The sequence below is a fragment of the Neoarius graeffei genome, chromosome 5 (genome assembly GCF_027579695.1).
Source record: "Neoarius graeffei isolate fNeoGra1 chromosome 5, fNeoGra1.pri, whole genome shotgun sequence".
NCBI classification, from domain to species: Eukaryota; Metazoa; Chordata; class Actinopteri; order Siluriformes; family Ariidae; genus Neoarius; species Neoarius graeffei.
In genome coordinates, this window is record NC_083573.1 from 90,064,699 (window position 1) to 90,089,552 (window position 24,854).

Here is a 24,854-nt window from a genome sequence, read left to right on the forward strand (position 1 = left end):
GCACCCGGAGGAAACCCACGCGGACACGGGGAGAACATGCAAACTCCACACAGAAAGGCCCTCGCCGGCCCCGGGGCTCGAACCCAGGACCTTCTTGCTGTGAGGCGACAGCGCTAACCACTACACCACCGTGCTGCCCATTGTAAAGACCTGTTTTTTTTTTTTTTTTTTAAATTCCAGACTCTCAAGATGAACTGCATCACTAACACACACACACACAGCTGCAGCTTTTCCAGTAATCTGTGTGTACGTGTGAGAGATAAGAAGCTGATGTGGGATCCGGGCTGTTTCTCTGACCGGAGGTGTGAGAATAGACGACAGGCTAAAACAAGCTCGTTTTCCTGACCATAAACCCCACAGACAGCTGCATCACATCATACCTCAGTGAAATGTAATCTCTGTGATATCAATCCTCAACCCTGTTTCTATGCAGCTTGGGCTGGACTAGGGAGACAATCTCTCACCTGTTTCTTCAGTCAGGTGATTGAAATACGACTAAAATGGGAATAAACTTATTATCTCAAAACAGCCAGTTTAAGGCTAGCTGTGTGTGAAATAAAATCTCATTAATAAACCATGTACAGTCCATCAACATTAGCTGAAAGTACATGGTTTTGATTGGCTCCAGGAGAACATTTACAGCTTACAAATCGAAAAAACAATTTCCCATCAAAATTAAAGCTTGATTCTTGAACATGAAAGTACAGCGGGCTGAGTTTGGAGTACGGCTGAACAAGTCGTTGTATTTTAATCCTAATTATAATTTTTATGCGTTTCAATTGATTAGATTTTGATGCAAATCCAGATATATATGTCAGGGATGAGAATGAAAAATATTTTAAAAGTCTGAAAAAACCGGGGCGGGGCCCAGGGGGGCGGAGCCCGGGGGGGCTAATGATTTTTGGCTTTTTTTTTTTTTTACCCCAAAACCATTAATTTTATCAGCAAAAATTTGCAATTTAATTGGAAATAAATTCCCCTTCTTGGTGGACTCCCAGGTGAAAATGATTAATATGGTACAAGAGACTTGTTTTTAATCAATTCACATTTGATGATTTCAAAAAAATCAATGCACCTTTTAATATAAACGAGCTCTACAGTATTATATTTCTGCATTTTTGCTATTCATATCTTTGAATACTCTAATCCTTTACAATGAAGTGCAAACCAGAAAAAAGTTCTGTCATAATTCTCTTAAGCTTTCTTCTGATGTTATCATGGTAGCAGGAGCTCTTGCATATTAAGCAGGCAACATTCAACATCACTCGTCACTTCCCTTTCAACTGTTGTGTGTACTAACTAGGTTTTATCTGGACAGGATGTTGTGTAATGTAATACAGATACCATATGGTCAATTTGAAGATCAAGATGGTGATTTTGAATTAAAGAACAGGCATGTACAATGGGCATTACATATTGGAATTTTTTTTTAAATCAAAAACTATAAGTTCATCTCGGCCTAAAAAGTTTGGGCAGACGCTCCCGCGCGGCACACGCCAGCAATCCCGTCCCCCTATGAAATGAGCAATAAGTAGGAGAGTTATACATGCTATCATACTTAAAATTTCATCAGAAATATAGATATGATACTATGATTCTCCCCAACATGCTACATTAGATAAGCTAACCCCATTTATAAAAGATACACACTTGTATGTGACCCCTCACCGAATCCAGGGACACATGTCGGCCGAAACAAATCCGAGATAATCGCAAAAGAAGCATTTTTTTTTTCGAAATTTGTGATTTTTGTTTTTTTCCATCATGTGCAAGTTGAGATCTTGAAGAATGCAATCAGTATTTCAGATAATAGATTGTTTTGTTGGAAAAGCATACATTTTTTGTTGCAAATTGTCTCGTTTTTGTCAGGACTGTAGCCTGCTGGGGGGTGTGGGTAAATTACCATATGGGCCATTCACATGATGATTTAAGTCATTTGTTTGTTTTTTTCCGCGAATCAGCTGTATGATCCGAGTTGAGCGCATGGCTACTTAACTGCATACAGGCGTGTGATTTCACTATGGAATGAGTTACTAAACAGAGTGCAGAGGAGCTGAAACACCGCGAAGCAAACAGACACTCGGTATTTACATCGGAGATCACCATTTCTAGCAAAAAAAAAAACGCAACCTCGTTTTCCAGATTGAATGGAATACTTGAATGATTGGATGATACACAGACCGTTCTAGGATTACATCCCATCGGAGGCATTGGTGTGTGCAAGGCGCCGTTTCTCTTTCTGATGGGGTGAGTTTATTAATCTAAGGCTGTGTGGTTATTTTTGCATGTAACGGAGAGTGTTGTGGTTTGGTTAAGCCTAGGTCACAACCGGACGTACGATTTTTTGGCCGTGTGATTTTTGGCGTTTCCCAAATCGCTGCGGTTTTTTTTTTGTTCACGGAGAAAGACGCGCGTTGGCCGTAAGTTTGTTTTGCAACCTGAAAAAAACGTAAGTGCCCGTAGAGTTTGTTTGACATGACAAAGAACCTCTGCGGCTGGTCTGCGGCTCGAAAATCAGCACATCACACGCGCGCGCTCGTGCGTTTCATGCGTTTTTTGCGTGTAGACCGGCCGTAGGAGCACGGTACTGTACGGCCGGTTGTGACCGAGGCTTTACATGAAACTAGCGTTGTGTTAGTTGTGTCATCATCATGCTATCTTTCTTTCTTACGGTGTGAGTAATTTTTCAACCACAAAACGTTAAAGTATACTTTAGGACTTATTTTTGTATTTCATAATTGTTTTGGGCATACTTTGCATGGAAGGAAAATTGACGTGGTGATCTTTGTTTACATGAAAGTAGTATCGTGCTAGCTCGTAGAGGGTAGGGCTTTCCTTAATGTCATGCAAATGAGCAGCATTATGTGCCCGCCCTGCACCCAGAGTAGCTGAGATGGAAAACTTTGAGGGCGATTTTCTCCCTTTTCTGTTTTAAGAAGTATACACTTTCAAAAGGCCACACATTCTTCAAATATTGTCAGATCTCCACATGGAAGGCATCATTGGAAAGCTTAGAAACTGTACTTTCTGAATCTGTCAATAACTCAAAATGCCCCCGGGCTGACATGTGTCCCTGGATTCTGTGATCTGCCACATATATGACATGTAATTGATATATATTTTTTGGGGCGCGCGCTCTCTCTGCCATGCTGATCCTGTAGGCCGCACTGACTCAACTGAAAACTCTGGTCCCCGAGAAAAGAGATAAAAGCCCGCCCACACTGATAGCTGATTGGCTTATGCAGACCTTAATGTTGCGCGCGCACGCTCTTGCTCGCTTCTATCAATATGTAGGAGACTTGGGATGTCTGCGTTATAAGGTGACCACAGATCGTTAATCATACCCCCCCCCCCAAAAAAAAAAATAAATTTCTCAACGGATTTACATCGATCTCAGAAACTATCATTTTGGTCTGAAAAAGTCGGAAATCCGCCAATCGGCGGAAAATTCTCATCCCTGATATGATCCAGGATGTTTTTTTTTTTTGTCTGTTCCCAACATAACTCAAAAAGTAGTGAACGGATTTGGATGAAATTTGGTGTACAGCTTCATCATCCCAAGTTCAACTGATTAGATTTTTTTGTTATGTGACTTGGCTGAGGTATGAACTCGACCAAGTGCCCTTCCAGTCCATTCGTGCATGTCCTTATATTTATTATTTACAAGATGAGCCGTGAGTTTGTGTCTCATTAGAACGATTATAATTAGCTCATAAGCTTTCCGACTTGTAAAGAGCATTCACGTCTTCTGGAAACGTGCAATTACCAGTGATTTCCTGAAAGCTCAAATGTCACATTATAAATAAAGCAATAAACAAACCACTGCAGCTCACACAGTTAAAGGCAGTGAGCAGTCAGGATTCAACTCGGTGTGTTTTTAAAACCATTCCTGTTCATTTTCTAGTGTACCAGTGTTATAGCATTACTCTATTTCCCCTCAGGATTCTTAAAGGTCCCATGGCATGAAATTTTCACTTTGAGTTTTTTTAACGTTAAAATGAGTTCCTCTGACCTTCTTAAGTCACCCCAGTGGCTAGAAATTTCATAATGTGTAAACCAAACTATGCCCAACATTTGAGAATGGCGCGTCAAAACGGCGCGTTCATAAGCTCTTCCCTTTACTACGTCAGCAAGGGAGATGATCCCCACGCCCCCCCTCTGGATTCCCACCCACTGTATGGATTGCCCCGCCCAGTTGTAGTGAGGAGACCATAGAGGACACAACAACATGGCATCACCTAAGCGAGCAAAACATGGAAATTGCGCTGGACATGGATGTGACCACACAGAAAAGAGTCTGTTTTTACTGCTGACGGGAGAGCCCCTGAAGACGCAGTGGCTTAATTTTATTTACTCCAATAATACGCCGTCGAGTCTACCTAAGACGATGCATGTTTGTCGGAAGCATTTTCCTGAGGAATGTTTCCACAACTTGGGACAGTACAGGGCAGGTTTTGCACATCAACTGTCACTGAAGCCTGGGTCCTTACCAAGCATCCCTGCCGCATCAGCCACAAACACCGAACAAGTAAGTGTATAACTGGTCGTTTTGCCATGTTTTAAAATCGGTGCGTTAGCCTAGCAATGGCTACATTAGCTGTGCAGCTAACCGCTTCCTGCAGTTAGCCAGGTACTCTGCGCTACAAAACTAAAGAGCATGCAGCATGCTCTGTTAAACTGAGTTTAGTCTGGAAATTGACTGTAACTTATGAGCTTATGTTTGACTATTGCTCCGCAATGCATGTCTTCTGTTGGATAAGCGCTATGTTGCTGTAATTGCTGCTTCTATCCTCTTTGGCTATGGAGTGCATGTTCAAGCCTAGGGTATTATACGTTCGTAAACTACCACTCCGAACACTCTCACTCTCTGTTCTCTGTGTCACGTTGAGTTTACGAAAGGAGTCCGAGGGAGAACGGGGCTTTGTCTTAGCAGCATGGCTACAGGCGCGGACAGCAGCGAGTATGTGTGTGCACAGCTTGGTCAAGCCCCTCCCCCAACCCCATGGCCCACCCCCACCCTCTACCCTTCCCCACCTCCTGCTTCTCATTAGCAAAACGACGCACTGGGAAAAGCGCTGAAATGGGGCTTTCTCCCAGGAGGCTATATTTACGTGCCGAGGGATCATTTCGAGAAAGGCTACGGATATAACATCCGGAAGCCTCCACGAGCCCGTTTAAAGCATCAACAAACCACCATGCCATGGGCCCTTTAAAGTATTTTTGATTCTGACTGACTAAATAATAAATAAAATAACGTGATGCAGATTTATATTATATGGACACGAGTGTTTTACTGGGAAATACACCACTTGTATTTTTCATATGAGCTACATCCAGGACATGGAGAACCAAAACTGTGACATACACTATATTGCCAAAAGTATTCGCTTGCCTGCCTTGACTCACACATGAGCTTAAGTGACATCCCATTCCTAATCCATAGGGTTCAATATGACGTCGGTCCGCCCTTTGCAGCTAGAACAGCTTAAACTCTTCTGGGAAGGCTGTCCACAAGGTTTAGGAGTGTGTTTATGGGAATTTTTGACCGTTCTTCCAGAAGTGCATTTGTGAGGTCACACACTGATGTTGGACGAGAAGGCCTGGCTCTCAGTCTCCGCTCTAATTCATCCCAAAGGTGTTCTATCAGGTTGAGGTCAGGACCCTGTGCAGGCCAGTCAAGTTCATCCACACCAGACTCTGTCATCCATGTCTTTATGGACCTTGCTTTGTGCACTGGTGCACAGTCATGTTGGAAGAGGAAGGGGCCAGCTCCAAACTGTAAAAACAGTCTGCGTGCCTTGGTGCTTGATTTTATACACCTGTGGCCATGGAAGGGATTGGAACACCTGATTCCGATAATTTGGATGGGTGAGCAAATACTTTTGGCAATATAGTGTATCTTTATTTTTTTCGAGATGCGGGTTCCATCAAATCCTGCGCTCTGATTGGCTGGCGAGCAGGTCCGTATCCTACGGTACGGACCCTGATTACGGACCTCTGGCGACTCGCTCGTTCACAACAACAAACATAGTAGTATTTTTTGTCAACGTTTATCTTTTTTATATAAGGTTTATTTATAAGATTATCAAATATCTTATAAATTTTTGCCAGCATTTCTCAGGAGAATAGCATCAATTTTACAGCATGGATAGCGATAACGACAGTGTTCACAGCGAAAGCGAGTTTTACTACCCTGAGGAAGAAGAAATAAAAGAAAACATTTCAGGAGAAAGCTAAAAACCTCTAACTGTTGCTAACGCCGAGCAAAAACATGGCTGAATCCTGAATGACTCCTATTTGTATTAATAGGGGACGACATAGGTGGCAAAATGTAGTTTTTTTCCTGCCATGGAAGTGCACTTGTATATAAGGTCGGTCCGTATGGTGAAAGAGCGCGACCTCAGCCCAGAGGGCCTCGCTCAGTACTTTCAAGACCTCGGTCACGGTATTTCACCATACGGTAGTGGTGGCTCCTCAATTTTTTTTCAGGGGGGCAATTTTCCCCCGTTATGTCTACACGGACCATAAATGTCCACAGGACTGAAGTAAATTGACCTAGGTAGCAAGTCAACTGTTCTACAGAATGTTCTGTAAATAGATTTTGTACTTCAAACTCCATGACCAGCAAGAATTTTACAGACTGTGCAACTTAAGGACAAACAGGAAAGTGCACTTACTGTAACAAAACACTGTAAATAGTTGGCTAACATAACAATAGCAGTTGAATAAGTAGATGAGTGGATCTTTAGATCTTGCAATTACTGGTATTTACCAAGGATATTACCAAAATCAGGGTTCGTACACATTTTTTACAATCAAATTCAAGCACTTTTTAAGGACTTTCAAGGTCAATTTTCCAGTACCATTAAAGGAGAAATCTCGTGTGATTCAATCCATAGCCCTTTGTTTGAGGTCACGGAGTTCTGCCTGTGGGAAAAAGAACTAGAAAATCTGATACAACCTAGGCCGAATATCGAACCGGCAGCTAACATTAACTGAATGGGGCATAGAAAACGAGCTACTGTGCCCCATTTCATTAGTTGGCTGCTGATTCTGTATTTGGTGTATGTTGTAGAAAATTTCACTCATTCTTTTTCTTACTGACAGCTCTTTGTGACCTCGAACAGCAGAGCTATGGACTGATTTAGACCATATTTCTCCTTTAAGTAGTTGTAAATTGCATAATGCGATACAAATTCATGCACCCTCAAAATGGCCATTTCATGTGTTTATTTATTAACAAAACTTTCCCAAATTAACAGGATAACAAATTAAAGGGGAAGATTGTCACATTGACAATGTCAGTCACTTTTAAGTAAGCAGAACTTGCTTGACAACTAAAGTTATAACTGTGGCTATGATAATGACTATGGAGCTTTTTTTAAACACAATTAGCAGATCTTGATGCTTTTTTCCTAACATCAAAAAACAAGGAAAATTATATTTCAAACCGTTTACTCTCAAGTATCAGTAAGATGCTAAAAAGATCTTATAGAGATCTTGCAGTCACGTGACCGGAAAGTACACAACCGCCATCTTGTCGGTCAAAAACACCGCTGAATACTGCTGCACTCGTGTGCAGAATGGATCAATTTCAACCGACGGACTACACGGCTCATTTTTCTAATGAACAGATAACTAGATATATGTCTAAAATAAACGAGCTACAGATTAGTGACCCTTATGGCTTACCGGACGGAGTTTTCACGACCGGATTTTGAACTGCCAGCGGAATACCCGGACGTGTATAATTACCTCATTAACTTTCCCTCGCTGTTCAGTGGTGAAGCACTGCGTGCTTATAAATCTCTGGACAGTTATCTTTACAGAAATTCAGGATTTGTCAGCGACTCAGATGTGGCATCTTGTAAACAAGAATCCTCATTGGACGGGTAAGTCACTTAAGTATTGAGTATAGCACTGACCAGCCGATTATAGAACAGAATAAGGTAATTCCAGCTGTAATTCCAAATCGTCCGTCTTGTTTACCATGGATCTGGCGTTGGAGAGATAGAGGCTTGGCAGTGGAGATTTGAGTAGCTGTTTTCTGAGCTTAGTCAACAGGCCGGCTCTGCAGCCTCGCTTTTGCTTCCTCTCCCGGCGCCACCTCCTTCGCTTTGTTTCCGATAACAATCCACGGAGACCCCGCTGGTCTCGCTATCTCGTCCAGAATGTTGCGCATGCGATGGAAATCGCTACAAACCGTCATTTTCTGCTGGAAACCAATGTCCAGTAAGTCCATACGGTTGTAGTGGATATTGAAGTCCGGTACAGACGAACAACACGCAAAAATACACACAAAAAACATAAAAAACGTGCACAGGTAGGGAGAGCTTGTAGCCGCAGCCGTTGTAGTAGAATTGTATATAGTAGGGTTTTCCAGAAGAAAAGGTAGAAGTAAAAGCAGAAGTAGAAATATGGCATTTGACCGACAAGAAGGCGTCTGTCACAATCTGGATCGTCTGTGACGTCACATGCAAGTGCTCCATATCAACTAGGGCCCACACTGTTAAAAGTAAAATCACCCTTAACTATGACTTCTAAAACATTTCATCTCTTTACAGCAATAAGACAATAAGAGATGCATGACAATTACCACGGGGTGTGCCAAACACTGCTGCAGGCATGCATATCATTTTAAAATATGGGTACATCCATCTAATGTTCTTCTGGGGAAAATGCATTTCATTTCTTTGTAACCTGTCCTCCATTAAAATTGGTATTGTTAATAATATTTACAGTAAGAAGATACAGCTCCCTCATATATGCAGTCAATGATCACATCATGCCAAATCAAACAGCCTAAACATTGCCTTCTAGAGTGGAGAGCAGTTGGCTATAGGCAGTAAATTGTCTAAAAACATACATTATGAAGGGTAATACTTTTAATCAAACACATCCACCTATTACCAGCTAAAACAAAATCCGACTACAAAACACATGAAAATATAAACGTCAAATTTTTCTTTAGTCAGTCACAACCTTGCAACTGGGCTATAACACACACTGTATAAATGCGTTAGCTATGTTATGTGCTAACGTCAGCTGTGCTTAAATTTTCAGTTGCGGGAAGTTCTTAATTACATTAATTTACCGTTGAGAAACGCTGGCATTGTTCTTTACATTGCTGATAACAACTGTCCAAAACTGACATGTAATCCTAGCACTAATATCACATTTAGTGCTTCTATGTTTAAGTGTAACATGTAGCTAACGCTTAGCAAACAAATCATGGTGTAGGGCTAATCATCTCTGTGACTTACCTTTCATGTGACTAGAGAGCGCTGACTCTCCCATTGCGAAAATCTGGATGTCTTTTTTGCATACTTTGCAGCAGGCTGTGCGTGGATTTGGTCCACGTTTTATCCAGAGTTTATACTTTTCATTTACCAGCCAACGTTCGCTGAAACGACAACCTCCCGGCATGTTGGTCAACTGTCCCAGGCTTTCGTCTAAACCGGGGAACAGGGGCGCTGCGCCCTCTTACTCTCGGCGTGCGCCCCCTTACTGAAATGCCGATTGAACCCCAAGTCACACTTAGGCCATGCACTTGTATGCTACTACACAACATGCAATCTCTCAAAACGATCGTTTCTCCGTGAAAACATCCCAGCAACACCACGTGACAATGTGTCTGATCATCAAATACGTTATAATTACTCCAAAAATATTCCAATCATAGTAGATACACCGCCAGACGGTGCAAAAACAATCCGAATTGGCGTTTTCCAGACTGAGGCGCCATATTTGTTTACTTGTCGCGGCTGCTCTTGCGAGATTTGACATGGGTTACATACAAGGTCAGCTGACTTGTAGAGCGAGACTGAATGACCTTTCACCCACCGGCGCGGGAGCTTTTGACAGAAGTAGTTCGCGAGTTGTTTTTGTTGACACTTGGGCATTTAAAGATGTCATCCCGCGGCACGAAGCGGAAGAAAGCCAAAGACTGTCCAGGGCAGAAGATTACTTCTTTCTTTTTCAATGTTGACAGACAATTTGTTACAATATCCCTCTCAGATAGCCTCAGAATGTCCCATTGTAGCCTCAATTTTTCAAAGGCTTTGCACGGCGGAGAGGGGGGGACAACCGGCACCATCCCCCCCGCTTCGCTCCCTCGCCATGGTGAGCGCCCTCATACTAAATTTTCTATAGAAAAAACCCTGTGTCCTCTTGGGGGCGACGTGACACAGTCTATGCATAACATGACAACTATCGATACGGTGACAGATCACAAACAAAAGTTCACGTGAAGCCCAGAGTGAGCTGTGTAGGCGTGATTTTAATCCGACTTATTTTTTTTCTTTTATTTCTTTCCATTTAATGGTGGTCTATTGAGTCAGACTTCCGAGAAATATGCTAACAATTTCAAGCATTTACAAGAACTTGACCCAAAATTCAAGCGTTTTTCAAACCTTGAAATCAGGACATTGAAATCCAAGCATTTTCAAGGATTTCAAGCACCCGTACGAACCCTGAATTAAGCAGATAAAAGGCCTGGAGTTGATTTGAGGTGTGGTGCTTGCATTTGGAAAATTTTGCTGTGAAGAAAACATGCGGTCAAAGGAACTCTCCATGCAGGTGAAACAAGCCATCCTTAAGCTGCGAAAACAGAAAAAAACCCATCCGAGAAATTGCTACAATATTAGGAGTGGCAAAATCTACAGTTTGGTACATCCTGAGAAAGAAACAAAGCACTGGTGAACTCATCAATGCAAAAAGACTTGGACACCAACAGAAGACAACAGTGGTGGATGATCGCAGAATAATTTCCATGGTGAAGAGAAACCCCTTCACAACAGCCAACCAAGTGAACAACACTCTCCAGGAGCTAGGCCTATCAATATACAAATCTACCATAAAGAGAAGACTGCATGAAAGTAAATACAGAGGGTTCACTGCATGGTGCAAGCCACTCATAAGCCTCAAGAATAAAAAGGCTAGATTGGACTTTGCTAAAAAACATCTAAAAAAAGCCAGCACAGTTCTGGAAGAACATTCTTTGGACAGATGAAACCAAGATCAACCTCTACCAGAATGATGGAAAGAAAAAAGTATGGCGAAGGCATGGTACAGCTCATGATCCAAAGCATACCACATCATCTGTAAAACACGGCGGAGGCAGTGTGATGGCTTGGGCATGCATGGCTGCCAGTGGCACTGGGTCACTAGTGTTTATTGATGATGTGACACAGGACAGAAGCAGCCGGATGAATTCTGAGGAATTCAGAGACATACCGTGTGCTCAAATCCAGCGAAACTGATTGGTCGGTGTTTCATAATACAGATGGACAATGACCCAAAACATAAAGCCAAAGCAACCCAGGAGTTTATTAAAGCAAAGAAGTGGAATGTTCTTGAATGGCCAAGTCAGTCACCTGATCTCAACCCAATTGAGCATGCATTTCACTTGTTAAAGACTAAACTTCAGACAGAAAGGCCCACAAACAAACAGCAACTGAAAACCGCTGCAGTAAAGGCCTGGCAGAGCATTAAAAAGGAGGAAACACAGCGTCTGGTGATGTCCATGAGTTCAAGACTTCAGGCAGTCATTGCCAACAAAGGGTTTTCAACCAAGTATTAGAAATGAACATTTTATTTACAATTATTTAATTTGTCCAATTACTTTTGAGCCCCTGAAATGAAGGGATTGTGTTTAAAAAATGCTTTAGTTCCTCACATTTGTATGCAATCATTTTGTTCAACCCACTGAATTAAAGCTGAAAGTCTGAACTTCAACTGCATCTGAATTGTTTTGTTCAAAATTCATTGTGGTAATGTACAGAACCAAAATTAGAAAAATGTTGCCTCTGTCCAAATATTTATGGACCTAACTGTATCTGATCAGTATTAGTTTGCTAATTCCTGTCAGCTATTTCAATAAATGGTACCTTTGGAATAAACCGTGTCCTGTTGATTGTTACAATATTCACTGAAGCGCCAAACTATTAGATACACTAATTAATAATTAATTAATTTATGAGACTGATTTGGTAAGCCTACTGCACTTACATTATACAAAGCACTGATTATACACAGGAGGAGAATAATCATCATAAATGATCATTTAAGTCTTAGTCTGAAAGAAAGTTGGGCTTGTGCACCTATGGAGCACTTGCATGTGACGTCACAGCCGATCCAGATTGTGACAGACGCCATCTTGTCGGTCAAACGCCATATTTCCGCCTTCTACTTCTGCTTCTACTTTTTCTTCTGGCTGCGGCTACAAGCTCTCCCTACCTGTGCACGTTTTTTTTATGTTTTTGTGTGTATTTTTGCGTGTTGTTCGTCTGTACCGGACTTCAATATCCACTACAACCGTATGGACTTACTGGACATTGGTTTCCAGCAGAAAATGACGGTTTGTAGCGATTTCCATCGCATGCACAACATTCCGGACGAGATAGCGAGACCAGCGGGGTCTCCGTGGATTGTTATCGGGTCTGGCAGGCGAAGAAGGCGGCGTCAGGAGAGGAAGCAAAAGCGAGGCTGCAGGCAGAGCCGGCCTGTTGACTAAGCTCAGAAAACAGCCACTCAAATCTCCACTGCCGCCTCTACCTCTCCAAAGCCAGATCCATGGTAAACAAGACGGACGATTTGGAATTACAGCTGGAATTACCTTATTCTATTCCAGGGGTGGGCAATTATTTTTTCCATGGGGCCACATGAGAAACAGAAAATTTTGTGGAGGGCCGGACCAAAAGGCTGAACTAAAAATTCTGCGTAATATTAATTGTATTTCTTTATATAAAGCAGTAAATAACATTGTTTTTACAAGCTGCTAAGACTGGTAAGAGTCTGGAAAAAATGAGGTTGCCTTACCAAAAAAAAGGTCATTTATTCAATCAAATTTCCCAAAACGATGGTTAACAAAATGTGAACTTTTGTACCATTTTTTTTCAGTCACATTCACCCCAAAACACAATAAAGACATCACAATATTGTCTTTCTACTCCAAATATCAAGCAAGATACATCATATTATAATAATGATGCCGTGTCGATTCGGTGTAGGGATCAGATCTACAGATTGGCTCGGGCTCTGGCGCTTGCTGGTGACGTCACACTATGTGATTGGCTGGACCGTTTGAAGGATGACGTACAAGTTTGTGGTTGGTCTGGACAAATTACGGAAGTAGTTATCGCGGGATTAGGTTTCGTGGGATTTCATGTCATGTTCATGTCGCGCGCATTGCGTTTTTGTTGAACACAACTTCAAAATAACAGCAATGCACATTCAGTCCATGCATGAGGTAAAATTAGAAAATACGTTTATTTTGTAATTTCTAATTAACCTTACGCGGGCCGGTCAGAATGAACCAAAGGGCCGGATGCGGCCTGCGGGCCGTAAAATGCCCAGGTCTGTTCTATTCTATAATCGGCTGGTCAGTGCTATACTCAATACTTAAGTGACTTACCCGTCCAATGAGGATTGTTATTTTCTTGTTTACAAGATGCCAAATCTGAGTCGCTGACAAATCCTGAATTTCTGTAAAGATAACTGTGCAGAGATTTATAAGCACGCAGTGCTTCACCACTGAACAGCGAGGGAAAGTTAATGAGGTAATTATACACGTCCGGGTATTCCGCTGGCAGTTCAAAATCCACTGACATGGTCATGAAAACTCCGTCCGGTAAGACATAGGGGTCACTAATCTGTAGGTCGTTTATTTTAGACATGTATCTAGTTATCTGTTCATTAGAAAAATGAGCCGTGTAGTCCATCGGTTGAAATTGATCCATTCTGTACACGAGTGCAGCAGTATTCAGCGGTGTTTTTGACCGACAAGATGGCGGCTGTGTACTTTCCGGTCACGTGACTGCAAGATCTCTATAAGATGAGTGAGAATGAGAACGAGAACGTCTTACCAGTGTGACGATGGCGCACTCGGCCGTAAGCTGAGCGGCGCTGAAGAGCGTCCGGACAAACCGGTAGATCTGCTTCTGCTCCGGATCGTGTTTATCGTAGTCCGCTGGAACCTCCAACTTCTGCAGCACACAGACGCCACAAATCCGACAATCACCAACGGTGAAGAGCGTCGTGATGTGTATCTGGATTTATACTGCATGTCTGAGGTGGGTTTATGCGTTCTGAGTAAATCTGGAGCACGTCAGTGTGTGAGACTTACCGACAGCGGATGAAGCTTCTCATCAAATATGTCTAACAGCGTTCGACCATCGGCGTCTCTGAAATGACCACAGAGACAGAATCAGAGCGACATCATCAAGTGTCAGGAAATCCTCATCAAGCACTTGTACACACACACACACACACACAACAGAAGGTTATCGATCTCTCAAGTTAGAACCCGACTTCTGTTTGAATGCAGTGTGTGTGCAGATGTATTGGAAGAGCCCAATCGTCATTCTCTACAGCTGAAGGAACGATGATGAAAAGTGCTCACAGCACAGAAAAGTCAAAACGCACCCAGGTTTAACAGTTTATCATCCCTAACGTACTGTACACTTTCACTGCTTACAAATATGTCCAGTACATTTTATCCCAAGGCCATGATGTGTTTTAGGACCAGTGGGAACTCTGGGAATGCTGGGTTTCCTCAGTGAACACTCTGAACACATACTGGTCACTTTATAGACGTGGATTTTAACTCGGACTGCGAAACATAGGAGAATGATCAAAACTGTGATCCGGCACAATACACTGAACAGTTATTCCACGAAATCGAGTCGTACATGAGCCGATAGCGGCTATAATCCATGTATGACTAGATCGAGTGGAATCACTTTTATTCTAACCACATTCACGGGATTTTGAGAAACAGAGCATTTCTATTTTTAGTTTCTGCAAATTCGATAAATAAAACCTTCATACAAAACGCTCGACGAAATCATTTCTGCTTAGTTGGACTTCTCAAAAACCTATCGATGGCGGCACGAATTGACTTTAGTGTTGTTTTTTGTAGAAAGTGCCGTCTTGCTGAGGTACAGAATAGATTTAAGACAGTTATTTAATTCTTCCTTGGACATTTCAGTTCTGTAATTTTCAAACAACTTTGAGCTTTTGAACCGGTCAAAAAAAAAAATGTAATGCTTAAAGATGAAGAATATAAACAAACCAGTGAAATGACAGCAGCAATTTGTGAAAAATGTGATAATAATAATAATAATTCCTGGAAAAAAAAAAGATACGTTCTTACCATCAAATACTTTCATTCCATATTTTGTTGCGCTTTTTTTTTAAAATATTTTTTGAGGTTTTGTTTTCGAGTAGTTTTTATTTCATCCTCAATTGGTTCAGCAATACGCTCCGCCATTTTGTTTTTCTCTCCTCATGGTATATGAGCTGATAGCCTAGTAGTAGAGTAGCCAATCGGAGCACGCGATTGCTCACATCCTGTGAATGTGGATAGAATAATTCTAGATATTACAGGTTTTTAAAACAAGCTCTGATTAGAAGTAGATGATTGAATTTTGGTTAAAGTTTTCTCCTGATGTTTTGTCATCTTTTATTCCTTTTCAGTCACTACGTTTACAAGCACAAAATATTCCAGTTTTTGCCCTTATCCCGAAAAAAGAGGCAATATTCCTATTAAGCAGTTTAGGAAAATGAATATTCCACTAATATTCCCATTTACCATACATGCAGCCGTGTATACTCAGATTGTCTAGTTAGTTTGTGTCCAACACACAGAGCTGACCGTAAAACAGGCAAAAGGCTGTGTGTCACAAACCGCCATAAAAACCCAGACTGAGACGGATAGTCTGAGCGCGTTGTGTACATGCCCAAGCATCGCTCTTAAAACCTGAATAATATCGGCATCTTCATATCAGAAAATATCTTTATCAGAAAATCAAGAATAAGAATATCCAAATGGTTTACGTGACCCGTATCAAATTCCACGTGCGCGTCATAGTTAGAATAGCAGTGGAATATTACTGCCAGCGTAAACATCTCATCTCATCTCATTATCTCTAGCCGCTTTATCCTGTTCTACAGGGTCGCAGGCAAGCTGGAGCCTATCCCAGCTGACTACGGGCGAGAGGCGGGGTACACCCTGGACAAGTCGCCAGGTCATCACAGGGCTGACACATAGACACAGACAACCATTCACACTCACATTCACACCTACGCTCAATTTAGAGTCGCCAGTTAACCTAACATGCATGTCTTTGGACTGTGGAGGAAACCGGAGCACCCGGAGGAAACCCACGCGGACACGGGGAGAACATGCAAACTCCACACAGAAAGGCTCTCGCCGGCCCCGGGGCTCGAACCCGGACCATCTTGCTGTGAGGCGACAGCGCTAACCACTACACCACTGTGCCGCCCCAGCGTAAACATACTGAGTGTTAAAGGAGAACTGAAGGTAATTTTTCAATCATCAAAATTCTATTTCTCTCATTTTATTAAATATCGTAATGCATTTTTGATCGCCATTTTGTCGCTGCTATAGCGAGTTATGAGTGTTTGAAATATGCTCTGTAATACATCAGTCCATATGTCAAAGCGACGGCCGTAAACGAGATTCGTTGAGACCTGTGCGAGACATCGTAGGACAGAAGTAAAACGTACAGCGGGAATCAAAGTGGCCAACATCTGCCAACGCTGTCAAAAGACGCGCGTGCCCTCTTTCGAATGCTGAAAGTTTTGTTTGTTTTGATAGCGATCAGGAAAGTTTGAAAAAAGTCGGCAATAATCGTCATTTAAACTCGTTTTTGTGCAATACTTCGTTCGGAAAACAGTTTTCAAAATGGCGGCACTGACACCTGGCTGACGCTTAACGTTTCGAAGTCTCGCACAAGTCCCGTGAAGATCGCGCGGATAAGTGACGACTGCCGTGGACCAAACGAACTAAATTCAACACGGCTAAAAACCGAATAGGCCGATAAGTATAATATTTAATTGCGATTAGTTGCCAATACGAGTCACGATATAAGGTTACTAAAACCGAAAACGTAATTGAAGAACACGTTAATTAAGAAATAAAGCAAGTCTAAAAATGACTTCAGTTCTGCTTTAAATATGTGGTGTACACCGAGTAACCCCTCAAATGGTAGACTTTTGTGCACTTTCCTGAACAGAAACGTGTTTCTCTTTTGCATGCTAGCAAAGTTCTAGTACAGGGTGTTTCAAAAATTTTATATTAATTGAGATGTAAATATCCCAGAAACTATATCGTCTCGGCAAATGAAACTGAACAGGCTTAATGTTGAGCAATATAAGATTTATTCCTCAAAATTTGAATGAGAAAATCAAAAGGTGTGTGGATTCCATGAACGATTTCACCAAACGTTCAATATTCGCACTGCCTGAGTACGGAAGCCGAGAGAGGCCCTTCATATAATCTTTTTTTATTCACCTTGTTATCCCGAGATAACGACATAATTAATTCAGGATCTCGAGAAAACAACACAACTAATTAGAGATCTCAAGAAAACAAAATTATTTCATGATCTCGAGAACACAGCTGAGATTTCTAGCAGAGCTGCGCCCCCTGTGGGTCAGACAACAAAGACTTAGAAATTGGCGGACATGTAAAGGCCAATTTATGCTGACAACCCCGTCCTCGCAGACGGCGTCGCAGACAGTGTCTGCGTAGCCCCCCCACCTTCGCAGACTCTCTGCGCGCACCTCCCAAAAATTGTGACCACCGCAGAAGCCTCGCAGACAAGAGGGCTCTGACTGGTCCACTCTACATCCGCTGTACACGCACTTCCGCTTCCCTACTTTCCCGGTTTGGTTTGTTTTCACGACCGCCATTTTTAAAAACCCGAGCGAAGATGGAGCAGCACGAAGAGCGGTTGATCGAGGAAGTGAGGAAGTGCGTACATCTATACGACTCCAGTTCTAGTCATTATAAGTAACCGGAGGATAAACACTCCACTAACCACACCCACCAACTACTCCTAGCGATTTCGCGACTTCGCGCCCCCTTGCGTTGTGGCGGTGAATAACATCGCGCACGCCGATTACTCCCCGCTCAACGATAAATTACAACTGTCTGCGAAAAGCTATCTGCGAAAGCCTTGTCACAAGAGCATGCAGAGGCCTTAACAGAGCAGAAATGGCTTTTTACGATGCCTTGAGAGAGAGGGGGGCCAGTCTTCTGCGGAGGTGCCGCGGACTAATTTTGAAATGATCCCTTATTAAAAGACTTAATGCAATCTCTCCCTGTGTCAACCCCTGATCAAAATATTGCCTTATTAGGTGATCGATTATTCCAGACATTCTAATGACCAAAGTTGCGTCTATACAGAATGAGAAACAGCCCCAAAGTCAGCATATCACAAGTCTCTTGGCGCACCTGAATGAACCATTTCTCAGCTGTTTACTCGAGATCATGAAATAATTGTTTTGTTTTCTCGAGATCACGGAATAACGGTTTTGTTTTCTCGAGATCTCGAATTAGTTGCGGTGTTTTCTCGAGATCCTGAATTAATTATGTTGTTATCTCGGGATGACAAGGTGAATTAAAAAAGAAAGGATTATATGAAGGGCCTCTCTCGGCTTCCGTAGCCTGAGACACAGACAGCCTTCCTCTTTGAACTTTTTGTGCCATGTCCAAATCTGCATTGCAGTTGGTGCATTTCTAGAGAACTCTCAAACACATGCTGCCCAGTCTTGCTGGACTCTGCTCGAGCGTACTCTAACACCCAAAACGCCTTTTCCTTTCCAGTGAATGGCATTTCTATACCTAAAAGATATAAAAAAAAAAATTTTTGACCTGTTTCCACACATGCTGTTAAAACTTGAGGTCAACTGAACGAGAACTGGCAGTTATTAGATTGTGAAATGATATCAAATTTTTGAAACACCCTGTATTTTAGAAAAAAGTCTGTTTATTCTAAAACGTGAAAAAAGAGAGAAAACTACAACGACATATTAGGGCCATTGCAGGTTATATTTATTCAAAGCTGAGATGGGGTGGAGCCGGGTTAATATTCTGAGAAATAAGCTCAGAATTTCCTAGATTAAAGTCAAAAGTTGTACATTTATGAGAAAAATCTCAGATATTCTCCAATAAAGTCACAAATTTGCGAGGAAAAAAAAATCAAATTCAGAGATTAAAAAGTCACAAATTTATTTGAAAAAAAAAAAAAAGAGAGAGGGGGGGAAAAAAAAAAATCATGTTTCCCAAACTCCTGGCTGCAGTGCATTCTGAGAAATGTAGTCGAAAAATTTCTTCACGCTTTATTTAAATAATATTGGCTGGCCTTTTTTTCATGGTACGTATCTCAGAGATGTTCCGTTCAGCGGGCATGATACTGAACGAGTCAAAGACGAATGGAATATATCTGATATATCACGAAAAAGTGTCAGCCAATATTATTATTAATTATACATACACGTTCTTTTCAGGTCTTCAATGCATCTTTCTCTTTCAAAATTCTCTCAAAATTTCATGCTGCTCGCTAGCGGGAAGTTTTACGCCTCTGATGTGTGGCATCATGCCTTGACGACCATGCAATATCGGTAAACCATATTCAATGCTGGTTCTCCATTGGGTAGAGTGACGTAATACATGTAGGATAAGCGATATGCTAACAATATTGCATGCCAAATGAATGAAACCTGCTAGAAGGGAATAGAACACGTTTTTATTCCATCGAAAAAGTGTCCTGGATGTTTTATAATCTTTTATATTGCATGATCGAAGAGGAATGCCTGTGTGTCCTAATACTCTCGTTTCGGCTGTGGCATGATGACGTTGATCCAACCTTGCAAAGTGAAGCAATCAGGTTCCTTGACAAAAATAAATAAATACATACATTGCCTTGCAAAACTATTCATACCCCTTGAACTTTTTCACATTTTTCCACCTTACAACCACGAACTTGTGTTTTTATTGAGATTTTATGTGATAGACCAACACAGAGTAGCACATAATTGTGAAGTGAAACGAAAATGATAAATGGTCTTCAAAATTTTAAACAAATAAAAATTTGAAAAATGTGGTGTGCATTAGTATTCAGCCCCCCTGCGTCAATACTTTGTAGAGCCACATTTTGCTGCAATTACAGCTGCAAGTCTTTTGTTGTACGTCTCTACCAGCTTTGCACATCTAGACACTGAAATTTTTGCCCATTCTTCTTTGCAAAACAGCTCAAGCTCAGCCAGATCGGATGGAGAGCGTCTGTGAACAGCAATTTTCAAGTCTTGCCACAGATGCTCAATGGGATTTAGGTCTGGACTTCGACTGGGCCATTCTAACACATGAATATTCTTTGATCTAAACCATTCCATTGTAGCTCTGGCTGTATGTTTAGGGTCATTGTCTTGCTGGAAGGTGAATCTCCTTCCCAGTCTCAAGTCTTTTGCAGCCTCCAACAGGTTTTCTTCCAGGATTGCCCTGTATTTAGCTCCATCCATCTTCCCATCAACTCTGACCAGCTTCCCTGTCCCTGCTGAAGAAAAGCATCCCCATAGCATGATGCTGCCACCATCATGTTTCACAGTGGGGATGGTGTGTGCAGGGTGTTGAGCAGCGTTAGTTTTCCGCCACACATAGCGCTTTGCATTTAGGCCAAAAAGCGCCTTCTTCCACATGTTTGCTGTGTCCCCTACATGGCTTCTTATGCCTGTCTTTCAACAATGGCTTTCTTCTTGCCACTCTTCCAAAAAGGCCAGATTTGTGGAGTGTACGACTTATAGCTGTCCTGTACACAGATTCTCCCACCTGAGCTGTGGATTTCTGCAGCTCCTCCAGAGTGATCATGGGCCTCTTGGCTGCTTCTCTGACCAGTGCTCTCCTTGCTCGCTCTGTCAGTTTAGGTGGACGGCCATGTCTTGGTAGGTTTGCAGTTGTGCCATCCTTTTTCCATTTTTGAATGATGGATTGAACAGTGCTTCTTGAGATGTTCAGAGCTTGGGATATTTTTTTATAACCTAACCCTGCCTTAAACTTCTCCAGAACTTTATCCCTGACCTGTCTGGTGAGTTCTTTGGTCTTCATGATGCTGTTTGTTCTTCAGTGTTCTCTAACAAACCACTGAGGCCTTCACAGAACAAGCGTATTTATGCTGAGAGTAAATTACACACAGTAGGACTCTATTAACTAATTAGATGACTTCTGAAGGCAATTGATTGCACTGGATTGTATTTAGAGGTATCAGAGTACAGGGGGCTGAATACTAATGCACACCACATTTTTCAGATTTTTATTTGTTTAAAATTTTGAAGACCATTTATCATTTTCGTTTCACTTCACAATTATGTGCTACTCTGTGTTGGTCTATCACATAAAATCTCAATAAAAAAAACTTTTAAGTTTGTGGTTATAAGGTGGAAAAATGTGAAAAAGTTCAAGGGGTATGAATACTTTTGCAAGGCACTGTAAATAGATAGATAGATAAATAAATAAAATCTATTTTCCAGGGGTTTCTTCGCCCCCTCATAAATGTGTAATTTTAATCACAAAATTTGAGTATTATTTTTCTCACAAATTTCCGACTTTAAACTTAGAACTTCTGAGTTTCTCCTCAGAATATTACTACCCCTCCCTTCGCTCTGTGTGTTGTTGTTTTTTTTTAACCTACAAATGGCCCTAATATACAGTCAAAGAGTGGGCGGCACGGTGGTGTAGTGGTTAGCGCTGTCGCCTCACAGCAAGAAGGTCTGGGTTCGAGCCCCGTGGCCGGCGAGGGCCTTTCTGTGTGGAGTTTGCATGTTCTCCCCGTGTCCGCGTGGGTTTCCTCCGGGTGCTCCGGTTTCCCCCACAGTCCAAAGACATGCAGGTTAGGTTAACTGGTGACTCTAAATTGACCGTAGGTGTGAATCCGAGTGTGAATGGTTGTCTGTGTCTATGTGTCAGCCCTGTGATGACCTGGCGACTTGTCCAGGGTGTACCCCGCCTTTCGCCCGTAGTCAGCTGGGATAGGCTCCAGCTTGCCTGCGACCCTGTAGGACAGGATAAAGCGGCTACAGATAATGAGATGAGAGATACAGTCAAAGAAAAGCGTATTTAAAGCTTTCCATCCTATAATCCTGCAGGAAGAGTCTCACCTTTGCACGCCCTCAGACATCAACACTATGTGCCCAGGTGGCAAACTAGACTCGTGTCTCATATCGCCGTCTTATGGACTATTTTACCTACAGTACGCTCCGTTTGCGTACCAGTCTTCTGGATGATCAGGATTTTGAACGTAAGGTTTTTCAGTTCGAGACCCGGATCATGACAACAATCACAACGAGAGCTCGGTGTCTGTGCGCTTAACATCAACACTGTGTATGAAATCGCGGGAAATTTTACGGTCCGATTTAGAAACCAGACGTGACGTGAAGCGCCATCTAGTGGACGTCACATTTTTAAAGTGCATATTCTGGACCAATTTCGTGGGGTTTTTTTTATATGAAAGTATGTCCCTTTACACACTCATCCAGAAGGGTAATTTTGCACAAGGCCATCTGTCTACAGCAGAAAGAAATAAAATAACAAAACGCGTCTGGAAAAATCCCGAGGGAGTCTGGAGCCAGATTCGTGACGTCACCTGCGGAAGCGCCAGCAGGCTGCGAGAGCTGTGCACGGTTTCAGTGCACAGCCTGTGTAGACCAAGCGCTCCCATTTCTCTCTCATTGTCTGGTCTTTTGGGAAACGATGAGTACTAATCCCATCAAGATTGGTGTTGCTACACCCTCCTACGATACATCTGTTAACCATTTTAATAATTACGCAATAACGTTGAAGAAATTTGCAGAAAACCACCAGGTCGTTTTCTCATAAACAAACCAGCGCTGACATAGGATTCAGAGGGAGGCGTCCCGCACGCGACGTCACGAAAATCAATGTTTCCCGGGAAATCCAAATGCCGAGTTTTTTCAGAGGCGGACCAATTCGCCTCAAATGGCTCGATTTCAACTGAATTTTTCTGGTATTGCGCAAATTGCACAAAATGTGACAGATATTTGACCACAGTTTAATATAAAATAGGAGAATTACACTGATCTCGCTCCTGAATTTACCCGTGATATGCACTTTAATGCTTTTGATGTACAGAAGGTAAGCAGGCGAGTACGTGAACAACGCTGCTGCTGTCTCTGTAGATGGGCACACGCCTTTGAAGCAAGTAAATGTTGATTTTATTTGCGGAATAAAAGACATCTGTAATACTGTTACACATAAAAACAATTCCAACAGAGGTCTACTATAAAAACACACACGCGCCTTTAATCCCTGTGATCAGAGCGCTGATGGCCGGTACCCACCGGCTCCCGTGCACATGGAGCTCACTTCTGAAGTGCGTGGCATTTAGCGCTATGCATCCCGAGCTATTTTTGAGCAGCAGTGCCAGGCTTTGAAGCAACACCGACACTCCCACTGCCTCATTCACAGAGCCCATACTGTCTCTCACACACACACACACGCGGATCAGTCATAAAGACGTACTCATGATGACTGAAGCCCTACCTGTTCTTTATGTGGTAGTAGATGGCGAGAGCAACACTGCAGACAGAAAAGAGAGGATGAAACACACGGATCAGACAGGACTTCACAGCAGAGTAACATCAGTGACTGCTCAATCCTCGACTCTGATTGGTCAGGACAGACTGGTGAGCTCGGACAGGGATACTGCGGGGAAATCCAATCCCAGCTCTACATGAATGTGCTGAGTGTAATACATCATCCTTTCTGTAGTTACAACTCGCTCACAGGGACGTGGAAACCAAATCAGGAACCATCATGGGCTCTGTTCACACAGTGAGGTTAAAGACTGGGAACGTCTGTGTGGGGTGTGTGTGTGTGTGTGTGTGTGTGTGTGTGTGTGTGTGTGGAGAGACAGGACTTCATACCATTTGATGGTGTATTTGAGGTTGGGTTGGCTGACGGTGCTGTCATCCAGGAAGATGGTCGAGCAGGAGCTGTACTTGCGTCTCATTGGACCAGATGGGTGTTGCTATAAAAAAAAAACACACACACACACACACACACCAAGCAGGAAGCATAAACACCAACCTGCAAATTGCTGAATCCAGGCCATGCAGAGAGAGAGAGAGAGAGAGAGAGAGAGAGAGAGAGAGAAAGGGACAGAGCCACAGGGACAGGAACAGAGAGCAAGACAGAGAGAGAGAAAGACAGGGACAGAGAGAGAGAGAAACACAAAGACAGGGGGAGAGAGAGAGAAACAGAGAGAGAGAGAAACAGAAAGACGGGGAGAGAGAGAGAAACAGAAAGACAGGGACAGAGAGGGACAGAGAGAGAGAGAAACAGAAAGACGGGAGAGAGAGAGAGAGAGAGAGAGACAGAAAGACGGGGAGAGAGGGACAGAGAGAGAGAGAAACAGAAAGACGGGAGAGAGAGAGAAACAGAATGACAGGGGGAGAGAGAGAGAAACAGAAAGACAGGGACAGAGAGGGACAGAGAGAGAGAAACAAAGACGGGAGAGAGAAACACAAAGATGGGGGAGAGAGAGAGAGAGAGAAACAGACGGACAGAGAGAGAAACACAGAAAGACGGAGAGAGAGAAACAGAAAGACGGGGAGAGAGAGAGAAACAAAGACAGGGACAGAGAGAGAAACACAGACGGGGAGAGAAACACAGAAAGACGGGGAGAGAGAGAAACAAAGACAGGGACAGAGAGACAGAAAAACAAAGATGGGGAGAGAGAGAAACAGAAAGACAGGAGAGAGAGAGAGAAAAACACAAAGACGGGGAGAGAGAGAGAAAAACAAAGACGGGGAGAGAGAGAGAAAAACACAAAGACGGGGAGAGAGAAACACAGGGACACAAAGACAGGGACAGAGAGGGAGACAGAGAGAAACACACAAAGACGGGGGGAGAGAGAGAGAGAAACACAGAGAAAGACAGGGACAGAGAGAGAGAAAAACAGAAAGACAGAGGGAAACACAAACAGAGAGAGATAGATAGACAGAGAGACAGACAAACAGAGAAAGACGGGGAG

General features: G+C 42.6%; 1 protein-coding gene across 2 annotated transcripts in view; it reads right to left on the reverse strand.

Moving 5' to 3' along the window:
- The window catches only part of ccny (cyclin Y), a 230,580-nt gene that overhangs the window by 37,939 nt on the left and 167,787 nt on the right, over positions 1–24,854 (reverse strand). For both annotated transcript variants that reach the window (XM_060922514.1, XM_060922513.1), the window contains 4 exons: positions 23,746–23,849; positions 23,363–23,398; positions 14,126–14,183; positions 13,866–13,985 (listed from right to left, as the gene is read on the reverse strand). In XM_060922514.1, the coding sequence (XP_060778497.1) occupies positions 13,866–13,985; positions 14,126–14,183; positions 23,363–23,398; positions 23,746–23,849 (318 nt within the window). The remainder of the gene's footprint in view (positions 1–13,865; positions 13,986–14,125; positions 14,184–23,362; positions 23,399–23,745; positions 23,850–24,854) is intronic.